General features: G+C 48.3%; 1 protein-coding gene across 3 annotated transcripts in view; it reads right to left on the reverse strand.

Annotated features, from left to right (window-relative positions):
- Positions 1-2,302: 2,302 nt before the first annotated feature.
- The window catches only part of LOC144136283 (arylsulfatase B-like), a 38,782-nt gene continuing 28,332 nt past the window's right edge, over positions 2,303-12,752 (reverse strand). For all 3 annotated transcript variants that reach the window (XM_077668504.1, XM_077668503.1, XM_077668505.1), the window contains 4 exons: positions 9,322-9,618; positions 6,284-6,474; positions 3,297-3,551; positions 2,303-2,585 (listed from right to left, as the gene is read on the reverse strand). In XM_077668504.1, coding sequence (XP_077524630.1) covers positions 2,457-2,585; positions 3,297-3,551; positions 6,284-6,474; positions 9,322-9,618 — 872 coding nt within the window. In that variant the 3' untranslated portion in view covers positions 2,303-2,456. The remainder of the gene's footprint in view (positions 2,586-3,296; positions 3,552-6,283; positions 6,475-9,321; positions 9,619-12,752) is intronic.

A 12,752-nucleotide genomic window follows, 5' to 3' on the forward strand; every position in this document is an offset into this window, starting at 1 on the left:
CGTAGAGTGCATTAGATAATGAAAAACAAAAATTAGATTATGTTGCTCTAGTCTTCATTTACTAGCAGCAGCATCGTGAACACGGAGCTATGTGGTGAATTGTAGCCCCACAGCAGTTCTGTTAGCGCAGAAGACCTGGGTACTAGCGAGCAGGGGAGAGCCTCTGGCTTGAATTAGGCTGTTCGACGCGGTCAGCGATACATGCCTAGGCAGAGAGTTTGAACGCAATCTTGAAGTTGAACTACGTCCTGCACGCGTGATGGCGAAGAAAACACGGGCAGCAGGTAAGCTGGAAGCTTCTCCTGGAAAGAGACTGACGCTGCACGAAGATGAGTAAAATCTCCGTCGGGCACTAAGGTGATAGCGTTGACGGCAGCGTGAGAAACGAGCGCCAGTTAATTCTTTACGAAAGACGGACTGCTGTGACGTAGTAGAAGCCACGGCACGCTGGCCGAGAACCACATCCGCGTGCCGGTCCAACAACAGGTATTCGCTCTGGCTCTATTTCTTGCACCGCAGAATCATTGTGTTATTCCTCCATTGTAGCAAGGAGGATGGGACCTTCGCTCGTAACGCAGTCATTTCAAGGCTTCACGCATACAGACTTTCTTTATGCTTGGGGTACAGCAACGAAGGTAATGCTTGTCCCGCCAGAAGCTTTTCCGCGGTTGCGAATATCTTCCGATGTTTCAAGCTATCGTAGCCGTCAAAATGCGCCCTAATTTCGCGCTCGTCCACAGTTATCACATGACACATTTAATTGGAGAGCTCCATAAACGCATCTTCATCTTATTTGGCTGCGAAAACCCACACAACGTTCGAATGGTACTTCTGGAACTGGGTCACTGTTTTAACTACCTGTTTCAGAATAAGATTTTTTGCAGGCAAAATAAGAGTGCTTGGCAGTGTAAAATGGGCGCCCTGTGTAAAGAGCCGCGTTAAATTTTTGTAACAACTGTTTCGTTCCAAGCAAATTCATAACGTTGCAGGAAAGGGGAAGGCAACTTGGAACCAAGAAACGCTCTCATTTGATTAGCAACAAAGGGTACTGAGTTTTCAGTCGCGGGTCTGCGCTTTTTATGCCCTCCTCGTCCCTGTATGTGAGTGCGCTTTTTGATAATGTTTTACCGACTCGCCCAACGACGCACTCTATTAAGCTTTCATTTGACGGGTCGTGATTGCGACGTACCAGTCCCAGTTTGTAACACAAGAGACCGGCTGCGGCAACTTCAGTTGCTCTTCGCGTCCAAATAATTAAGAATACTTGCAATGGTTAAGTGAAACAAGGCGTATCTGGCACGTGCGTCTTACAGATAATTAATATTTTAAAAAAGTGCTGGAACACCCTTTTCATTACCATAAACGCGACTTGTTGCTCCTGGAAGTGCGTGACATGCACGCCTAAAATGACGCCAAAAGCGAATCGCCTCGTGCCGTTTTCACTATCGCACGCTTGCCCCACGTAGCGATCGACCTCTTAGATCCTTCATTTCAGACCATAGTGCTAATTACCTTATCTGGTGACGTATATGGTACCTTATCTGGTGATGGAACAAAGGGTAGCACTAGTACTGTCAAATTCACCCTCGTCTCAGCCTGCGCCATTGCCTCTGCGGCGGTCATGTTCGTCGCAACACGCTAGAAGCATTCACCACCCCTCCATAATCTTTATCGCCAGCCCGGTTAAGTACTACGTGCACTGTAGGAGCCTGCTACTGGTTTCCGGCGTTGTCTTTCGCCTGTCGTGGCCAGTGTGTACCTATACCCCTGCAAATTCCTCTCTCTCCCGCCTCCATTCACTCTCCCAGGATGTCTTGTTGTATCGCATGTCCCGCTTCTCCCTTTTTTCTTGACAATTGCCGCGCGCTTCTAATGGTATCGTTAGCCTTTTATCCTAACCGCAAAATATCTTGGGGCGAAATGGCGCTAATGTCGCGAAAACGCAGAACAAAAAACTTTTTCAAGGCTTTCAGCAACGTAAACTCAGGAGGGAGCCGAAAATCGCTTTTCGCCACTTTCGTCCATTCTCCCCCTCCATCTTTTAAACAACACGCTGGTGGCCCCTACTCTCCGCCTGCATGGACATGAGACTTTTCTGCGGCCAGTGGCATACACCATTTTGGGCTGCCATGCGGCGCTTCACCCGACGAGCTCGGAACAGCTCCGCCATTCAGTTATAGTGTGCTGTTCTGGAGGAAATGGAGGCTGGCGGCAATGCCATTGGAGAGTCGCTTGCCATTGATTCAGCGTCGGCGCTAGGGCCCAAGAAAGAACTCGCGGGAGCTCTTCTTCATTTTCGCTGTACATAGTTTTATTTACAGTTGACATGTAGCTTCATAACACATATTCCAGTGGGAAGAGGCACGGAAAAAACTTTGGAAAGCATCCGGCTTTCTTGACGTCTCCGTGATGGCGGGGGCTTACGCAAAAGTAGTGCTGGGCGAGTCCTGCCGGCTTCAGACGACCCAAGGCGCCCAAATTCCATTGTTGTTTTCGGGCAGTCCCCTGGGGTCTAGCGGGACGACGATCGGCGGCCTCGCTGTTTCGGCGTATGCAGTCAATTTGTCCACCAAGAAAGACAGGAGCTGGAAGCGGAACGAAACCTCAGGTTAACAAAAGAGGCGGTACCACCGAGAGTCCACTGACTTTGATAGCGTGAAAACTGTTGTCCAGTCAAGCTTCACGTAATATAATTTGTGACCAATGAAGCAAATTTCAGACATTCACTACGCTGCCGGAACATGCATTACTTCTGTTGTGTCGCCACTATGACGGGCTTTTGATGAAGGTAAATTTTCTGGTTTCTTCTTGTGGTTGTCTCAAGAAATGATCACAGAACTGTCAAGTAGGTTTCGCAAGTGTACAAGCAAAAAAAAAAGAATAAATTCTTTCCTGCTAAAAAAAAGTCATTACATATTTTGCAGAACATTCATTCAAGTAGATATCCCTAGCTTCCTTGCGAACGTAAGATTTACGCTCAACGCTTGATTTAAAAAAGCTCAGTCGTGGCTTCTACGAAATAGATTAAAATCTTTGCTAATATGGAACAAGTTGGAAGAACGGAAAAGGTGGCGCCGAACGCAATGCACGCCTCCGTTCCATTCCCTTCTCTCCATCCATCGTGATCTCCGTTTTCATGTATATTATTTTTCGTCGTGGCAAGAATATGCAGCCGCAATAATGACACTGCGCCTATCCAAGACCAATTCAGAACCTAAGAACACCGACCAAGCAACATCCTCAGACCATTCCAAAATCTTCAGTCCAAGTGAATCCAGTCCAATACAAGCTCTCACCGCCGGCCTCTTGTCAGCCAAGTTGCGCAGCTCGCAGGGATCAGCGGCGAGGTCGAAGAGGTAGTACTTCTGGCCCGACTCGAAGTTGGTGTTCTGCTCGCCCTTGCATCCGACGGTCGCTGCGATCCTCCATATCTTCTCGTAACCGCGCTCAAAGAGCCGTGGGTCGCCGTACAGACGGCGGAGCACGGCCGCTGCTGTGCAGTTCCGTAGAAGCACGTCCAGGTCACGGTACGGCCGGCTTCCCCCGATCACCTGCGTCCCCCGGTTGCCATCACTACACTTCCGTGGTCGCTCAGGCCACGCCTTTTCACGAACTTCCTTGGAACTCATCTCAGCCTTTCAGAAAAATTTCAAATTGCTATCGCAACGTTCGTGTAATTTTGAGAGGGCTGGCCAATTCTGTGAGCAGCTCCATGGTTGGCTGCTGCGGACGTTATAACGAAGGGAAACACGACTACAAATAATCTCGCTTACGCCAGTCAGCACTGTAGGTGCTGTAAGTGCGGCTAAACTCCAGTAGCGTTGTGAACGCTACCGCTGGCGCCAGTGAATCGTGGATTGAGTTCGCAAAGCTGGGACCACTCGCCAGAAACATCTTCCAAGGACAAAATTCATTCGAGGATAAAACAGACGCTAGTCTTCACATCAGCATTGTCACGTCCCTATCAACTGCGTCGCATAAGTCCGAAACAATGGTCCGCACTGCTTTCTACGTCTTCTCCAGCGATAACGGCGGTGTACGCGGAATGGCAGTTAGTTTTCTCTGTGACTAACACACACAGAAAGGTATTTATAAGCTGTTTTCTTGTCCGGAACTCGGTAGATGCAAAGTGCTAATGCTTAAGCCCGAGACTGGCTAAAGCCCGGGTGTACACCGAAACGTAAAGAATATCAGCCAAGCCGCACTCAAGAAGACATCTCAGCTGAACGCGTGTTTTCTCTACAACCAAACATATGAAGTCGAGCCCACAACATAACGGTCGCGCAGATAGCTTTCGTTGAATCCGAGGTTTGCTGTAAGTGGACTTCTCATATTATAGCCAAAAATACAGTCAGAGAAAAGTAGCATTAATTTCTCTAAAAATTCTGCTATGTGCGTCTGCTTCTTTAAAGTAGACCCTATCAGGGCGCTCTCCATGCTGTCCAGCACGGCCATGCGCTCCTCGTCGAGGCTGCCAACAAAGTGCTTTAGGGACGCGCTATAAATAATCGCAAGTTCAAGCGTTCACGGGTATAGGTGGGCCTCCTTGTCATCGTCTTAATCAGAATAATGATAGTCGGGGAGTACCTGTATCTTGCCTACAATGGTTTTGCTTCGTATGAGTATGTCTGGGTGATATTAGGGTCTCACGGGGGCTAGGGAGATGTTCTTCGGTCCTGACTCCTGCAGAAATCGTGATGAACGCCGGTACGGTGAACATAGTGTTGTGCGCGTGTGTTTTTATCGTGAACTATTCACGCGTGCAACCTGTGCATATGTATTACTGTGTAAATAGTTATTGTGTATATTAACTCTCCCCCTATCCTCTCTTCCTGTCCCCTCACCTCTTTCATTTCTACATTTTGCCTGCTATCCTTTATTTCCGGTGCCCCAGCTCACGTGCTTCAGTATCGATGGCAGATGCCGGGGCTAGGAAAAATCGTTTCCTTCCTTTTTATTATTATTTTAATAAAACCACTTCATCATCATCATCAGAAAGCGTGAGCGTTTCGTTTCGGCCACAGGGCCAAGCTTGCGGCGCCTCCTTATTCGCACTGACCGAGCGGTGCGGCTACGCTCACTCGTTGTATCTAAGTCGCATTGCCATTGCCCTAGTACATATTTTGACGGCAGCGCAACCATTGGTCTTCATAACCGAGCGTTTGTTATGACTGCGGCCATTATAAGTGGGCTCGACTCTACTGCGTTACGCTCATTTATAATAGACTCACTGCATGATTTGCGGCTGCTCCCGCGATACGCTCCCGCGGTGAAACATTGCACATGCGCAGATCACGGTGAGGGCGCCAGATCGCGCCTGGCGCTGGCCAGGTACGCGCAAGCCTTGCGCGTCGGGACCAATCAGCGCGTGCAACTGGCGGCGCGCGGGAGCGGATCACGGTAGCTGCCGCGGATCGTGCTGTGCTAAATCTCTGTTATGATGCTTTCATTGCTTGCCGCTTTATCATGTGCATACTTATCTCGTCTACCCAAGCATTACGATATCTTAGCGGACATAACCAAGTTAGCTCTCTTTTACGTGCCATATGCACGCAGTTCAGTCCATGTTTATTCCATTTCTTGCGGAACGAAGTTCACTGAATTTTGGAGACATCGGTGCTGCTTTAAAAGTCAGTACGTACTGTTGCGGACAAAAGTTTGCGGGATGCAGATTCGCAGGAAAAAAATACTTCTGCGCGGTCCAGCAAGGAAGCTTAGTAAAAACCATTGAATTACATCGGCACTTCCGTGCTCCAGTTAGTGCGAAAATGCCAGCTGTCTGATTAGTGAGGAAATGCACAAATAATTTCTTTCCTTGTTTCACATCCCGCAAACTTTTGTCCACGACTGTACATCGATTCAAACGTGAAATAATGACGCCTGTAGTCCTTCAGTGCTGCATCTCAAAAGAAGTAAAGAGAAGCTCACGAGCTTTGGGAAATACAGAGAGAGCTCGAGGTAGCAAAAAGAGCCTTTCTTAATTTAGAGGGCCTCCTTGCATACCCGGCGCGCCCGGAGGCAGTGCATAGTATTTAAGATTACAATTAAAGTTGCACAGAAACGCCCTTATCTCTGAACCAGTGGGTATTTCCTCGTGTTGACGACACGAGCTCAGTCTCGACAGCCGCCATCCCCGCTGCCATTCAAAAGGGGCAGAGCTTGGCGTCCCTAATGAAACACCATTATTTCCAACAGAACTTAACACCCTTTCCTTTTTCGTTTCAGACAACTATTCTTAGCAGCAACCTTATGGCATGCCAAAGGAAAAGAGAACTTGATTGACCTCATAGCGTGTATCAAACGGTGCCCCAAAGCTTCCGACCAGCAGCTTATAATGTCCGTAGCGAATAGCCGAGTGGCCAGTGCCAGTGTCAGTGTCGTGGAGCAGCTCGAAGCGGGGAGACAAGATGCCCTTAGACAGGGCTTGCCACATGTCGACGCCATCCAATGGACCAAGGTTCTTTACATTTCCCCCTGAAAGAGATATCAATAGCGAATAATTTACGATATAACTAAAAGTCGTCTGACATCTTTTAGAACAGCAAAGTCCAAGTATTTCATTCAGAAGTATAATTTAACAATGTCTATACACTAGTTGACAGGATTCTGGTCTTGCATGAACACTGGGCATTATTGATTTTCCAGAACGTTTTAGAGGACATTCCTACTGCGGTACATTCGTGTTTCTGAAGGCACTCTTATAACTAAACTGCCGAGGGCTGACCAAATATGCCGGGAAATACTTCCATGATCCATGTCACAGTTGCCAGTTCATGATCTGATGCAGAGACTTAAGATATTGGTTAGTGAGTTTAACGTCAAAGATTGGCACGCGGGCTACGACAGGTGTGGTACAGGAAGTCTCCAGATTCATTTAGACCACTTGGTGTTCTTAAACGTTCAATTACATCGTATAGTAACCGGACGTCTTTCATTTCGCCTCCATGGAAGCACGGCTGACGTGGCCCGAGTGAACCAGCGTCCTGGGACTTGGCAGTCGAGAGCGCTACCCAATGGGTTACCCGCTGCGAGTCGCAGAGAGACGAAAGGGTTACGCACAACCTTGCCATGGCCGGACTTTAAATATTGCCAGACTTCGTAGAAGGAGGACAGTTGAGCTCAGCTGGCTTCCCATATAAGAAACTTGCAAACAGCACGGGGTTGTGGTAGCCTAAGTGTGCCGAAAAATACTCGATTAATGAGGCGTAATGTTTGGTTTGATTGTCTGGGGTTTAATGTTCTAAAGCAACTCAGGCTACGAGGGATGCCGTATTGGAAGACCGGACAATTTCGAACTCCTGGGATTCTTTTACGTGCACTGACATTGCACAGTACATAGACATCTAGCATTTCGCCTTCACCGAAATTCGACTGCCGCGGCCGAGATCAAACCCGCGTCTTTCGGGTCAGTAGCCGAGCACCATAACCACTGAGCCACCGCGGTGGCTGAGTGAATGAACAACAGGCGTAAATGAGGAAATCGGCGTTTTCTGTATTGAGAACTCAAAATTAGTTTGCCTGCCAGACCACCTTCAGCGTCGGATGAAGAAGGCAGCCGATATTCCTTAAATGAATTCGCTAAAAGGCCACAGTAGAGGGTCATGTTGAAATTGTTATTGCTCGATGTCACAGTTTGGCCCTATGCTGTCCATGGCATGACATTTCGTGCTACTAAATATAATCCACTAACATCTTTTTCACTTATAGCTGGTGTTTAGAGCGATCTCACATTGCCACGTGCTAACATTGCTGGGCAGCTCATCGAGTCCACTTCTCACAGAACACCTCTTGCCCGACTGCAGCGGGAGGCTATTAATACCAATTGCATGTACTGCGGAAAAGAGTATGAAAACAGCCACCGACATTAGGATGCCCCGGAGTGACGCTCTCTCTATACCCGCTAGTGCGTCTTTGTCGCTAACGCTATACAACATCCACTGCGCAATCTAATTGCGGAGTAGTCACACGCCATGACCGCAAAGCCTTTACTTACACAGGGGAGCGCGCGCATCGAGGCACCCCAGTGGTGCTTGCACCACTTTGCACTATATAAAGCTGTACGGAGCGTTCGCAAGTGGTGCATGCACTAGGGATTTGCTCAGTGTGGTGTGCAAGGTTACCTGCTTTGAGGAGACATAGGTCCAGGACAGACTGCTAATCATACTAGATGCAAAGCAACTGCAAAAGAAAGCATACAGACGCAGACGGGTGATAATTCTAACGCATTTTCACTGAAAACTGAAAATTGAAAATTTGTTTTCAATTGGTTTTGAGGAAAGGAAATGTCGCAGTAACCGTCTCGCATATATCGGCGTACACCCAAACCACACCGTAAGGGAAGGGATAAATTAGGGAGTGAAAGAAGAACGAAAGAGGTGCCGTAGTGGAGGGCTGCGGAATAATTTCGACCATCTGGGGATCTTTAGCGTGCACTGACATCGCACAGCATACGGGCGCCTTTTGCGTATCGCATCCATCGAAATGCGGCTGCTGCGGTCGGGCTCATAATGTGGATTCTGCGATCCAATAATTTTTTTAAACTATATATTTTATGACTCCCCTTATTACCATCCGCTAGAAACTGTGCCTAACTGGTTCTCCCCCGCCCTCAGTTTGTTTAATCGTAATCCCTTCCATAATACCTGCATACACTTGCAGATCTTTTTAACATGCGTTTCCCGTGACCCTTTGCTAAGCTGGATTGGGAGAGAAGAAGTTGCCACTAACTTCGAACTCGTCAAGCAGCTGAGAAGCGAAAGAACGCTATTTGTTTCGAGCACTTCCTCTATCTGATGCAATCAACTCTGACCTCTAAGTGAATGTAGAAAGTACGACCGAAATGTTAATTTCTCCATCAAGGCATTGACTCCTTAGTTTTGCAGCACAACCTAGTCAAATATGTAACTTGTACTTTGCGTATATTTCCGCCAGAGCTGCACGCGAATTGTTTTTTTTTTAAATAAACAATAAGGAGAAGGGATTATTAGTGCTTGCACCAGTGCCGGCGAAAAATTCCGGTTTCAAAACCCCCCGACCATTTGTGATGAACGCAACTACGCATACATGGGTGTGACGGCGGCGTCTATGCGCAAGTGGTATTATTAACCTGAGGGCGAGTCTCGAGGGCGTTGTCAAAAGGTACATTTCCAACTGATGTTGCACAGCAGAGTTTCAGGCTCGTCATAATACGTGGACACATACTTCTGTGACGAGCGTGAAACTGCGCTTCCATCGATCTCTAAAGGCAAGAACATTCGCGCCGAAGTAATGTGCTTCTATATTCTTTTAACATTTGTCCTCATGGGTGGCTTGCGTACTTACCTGCAGCTGAGTAGAGTGTGGGCAGCCAGTCGGACACGTGCATCAGCTGCGTGGAAACCCTGCGGCTGGCTGCAAGGCGCGGGCTCCAAATGAAAGCAGAGGCGCGGATGCCACCTTCCCAGAGTGTGCCCTTCATGCCACGCAGGGGCCAGTTGAAGCCTCGGTTCGGGTTGTCCAAGGTGTAGGGGTGGCCGCCATTGTCCGTGCTGAACACTATTACCGTGTCCGCTAGCATCTGGGCCTCCTCAAAAGCTTTCAGCAGTTCCCCCATTGACTGGTCCAAAGCATCCACCATTCCTGCACAAAATGCATAGCGCATCAATGCACATCATGCATGACATGCCTTGCAGTAATTTATGTGATGTTTTGTATTCATCATCTGTTTTTACAGTGACAACTGTTAAGCGCCTGTTGATGGGTTTCACGTCGCGGTAGCATGTCTTAGTCGTCGGTGCGTTGCCATGGGAACCACTTGGTGGGTGGTTACCGTGAAAAGTACGACTTCAGCGGAGAAATGCGTATCTGGTCGGTGGTTACCGGTGAAGGAGGAGGGTATCGGGAGAAGGGCGGAATCCCCAACCGGAGGACGGTTACTGCCGAAGGAGGAGTGTATGGCGATAGCTTATGGCGCAACCGGTCGGTAGTTGCAGCGGAAACCACCTGGAGGGTAGTTTCCTTGTAAGACCGAGGAGAGCTACCATGGAAGGAAGCCTTGTGGTGAAAGCGTAGGAAGGCGGAACCGGAGTGTGGTTATCCTGAAAACCGTTAGAAAAGAGGTTACCGCAGACGGAGGGTGGTCCGGCTAGAGCGAAGGAATCTGCAACCGGAGGATGATTACCATGGTAGGGGGAGGGTATGGAGAGAGCATAAGAAGGCGAAACCGGTCGTTGGTTGCCACGCAAATCACCCGGGAGCTAGTCACCCCGGAAGGACGAGGAGGGTTACCATGGAAAGAGGAGGGTATGGCGAGAGAATGAGAAGGCGCAACCGGTACGTGGTTGCCATGGTAACCAACCGGAGGGTAGTTACCCTATAAGGAGGAGGATGCTTACCGTGGAACGAATTATGGTGAGGGTGTAGGAAGGCGTACCATGGTAACCATCTCGAACGTGGTTTCCGTGGAAGGAGGAGAGAGGGGATGACAAGGACGGAGTACTGTAGCGCGGTCCATTTGTGGCAACTGCTGCGAAACGCGTTGCCCAAGGACAGGATCATCGGCGGCGCTGCGCTTATTTAACGGTGGACTAAAGAGGGCACAAAGACGAGAAGCGACTATGTGTGGAAAACGAAAAAGAGAGCTTTAGAACTATACAGATGTGAGGTCGCTCTCATATTCTCTACCACAACGTGTCGTAAAGTGTAGATACCTTAACATCTGTCGCTAAATATCGCGTTAAACAGCGGTAACCGCCTGTTATTTATTGTCTCCTTTTATTCACCTCCTTTTCGCTTTATTTCCGCCTTCCATTTCTCAAAAAACTGCATGTGCGTTATTAGTTTGCTTACAAAGTAGCATGAAAGCTACAGCGAAATGTTTTACAAGTATTCGCAAGATTTACTGTTTCCTTTCAGGAACCGACCTCTTCTTTGAACTAAGAGTCTTCTAATGAAACTCTTGGCCAGCCCGTTCATAAAGCCTTAAATTTCGTATCGTCAGAGAAAGAGATAGACAGAGCAGTGAAAAGGCAGGAAGGTTAACTAGGCAGTGCCCTGTTGGATGAAGGGAGCGAATGAATTAGATAAAAAGAACGGAAGATCAGAGCACAGTAAGGAACTTGTCCGTGGGAGCCATTACCCCGTGAGGACACAGAATACACGCAGACAGTCTACAAACAGCAGCTAAAGCCTGTATCTTTTAGGACATGTACATGGAGGCCCCTTTCCAGCGATGCTAGTCAACGCCACACGATTATCAGAGTTACAGTATTTATTGCCAGGTAAAAACATCACTGCTTTTTCTCTTCCTTCTTAATTCCTCAAAAAACGCTTTGTAAACCAGTGTGTGCGAAGCGAACTCTCATCATATGTGGAGTGTATACTACACATAACAGTTGTCTAGTATGAATTTAGAATTATTAATGCCGCAAATGGCAAGGTTTCTTTATGATATCTAGCAAAGCAGAGAAAAATATTTCATAAAACAGTCAGCTTGTAGCACATCTTCCACCATTTCATTGCAGACAGATTTAGCCTAGATATTTTTTTTCCGAATTTTGAAGGTAATCTGCATTTACAAAACAGAATGTCAATCCACGATCTTTCCGGTGTTCATTTGACAGATTCTGGCGCTTACATGTTACATTTTTAACCACTGTGGCAGTTGTTTTATAGCAAAATTTATTGCCGCAGGGCATCAATAATGGGTGAAGGTGTGATGAAATACGTAGTAGTGATTAAATGAATAGAAAAAGGCTATCTGATTTGATGAAGTCTAGTAGAGAACGATGGTACGGTCTCTGCGTCCAGGCAATACATGAAGCAGGATTGCTTGGTGAAAGACCCGCTACCTTCAGGTGTCGGATCCTTGTAGGCTTGAGAGCTGGGCAGTCCCACAGCAAGTGATGAATGCCGTCTTCAATGTCCTCGTGTTTACATATCGGACACCCTGGCTGAGGAAACAAATATCGGTACTGAGGCTACTTCCGAGTGACGGCAGGTGTGAGGGCAACCCCGACCCGGATCCTCCTAAGCGTAACTTCCTCTACACGGGTAAGACCGCGGGAGAGGGTTACCGCACACAGAGGGATGAGAGCACGTTTGAGGCGCCGGAGAAGTTCCTTTCTTGATGAAAAGAGGGTAAAATTGTCCAAATGAAAGAGCCGAGGCAGTGATGAGTCTGAATTCGCAAGGCGGGTCGCTAAATCTGCCTGGCTTTGAGCGGTCAGCAGATCCCGTGGGACCCACTCAATACGTACTGGCTGCGGGATGCATGCCTCGAGCCGGTGGATGTCCTGACATATCGTGGGACAGCGGCTAACACGTCGTAGCAGCCGGACAACTTGAAGGGCGTCAGTGCGGATGGCAACACGGGCCGTAGGGAGCATAGTTATGTCGGCCACGAAGCAGAGTGCTTCCTGACCTGACGCGCCCAGCACAAAAGGACGAAGGGGCTCTGTAAGCTGAAACCAAGAGGTTTGATTCAGGGCAGGTCTGCACGGGCAGTAGATAGCTGTTGTTGCTTTGCAGTCTTGTATGCTTGCGTCTACGTAGACAACAACGGATCCTTCAGGCGGGCAATCATCTTGTTCCTCAAATTTCTGGCGAAGCACAGATGCCGAATTAGCAGATGTTGGTCGGCGATTATATGTTGGCTTGTTGTCGCTGAGCAGTACAAACTTCCATGGGGGAAGAACTGGCGTTGGCGGCTGAAGAATGGAGTGTGACGTTGCATAAGTCCTCAGTGCATGCGTGGAGTGCGATAGACTGGCCTT

This window comes from Amblyomma americanum, chromosome 6 (genome assembly GCF_052857255.1).
Source record: "Amblyomma americanum isolate KBUSLIRL-KWMA chromosome 6, ASM5285725v1, whole genome shotgun sequence".
Taxonomy (NCBI): Eukaryota; Metazoa; Arthropoda; class Arachnida; order Ixodida; family Ixodidae; genus Amblyomma; species Amblyomma americanum.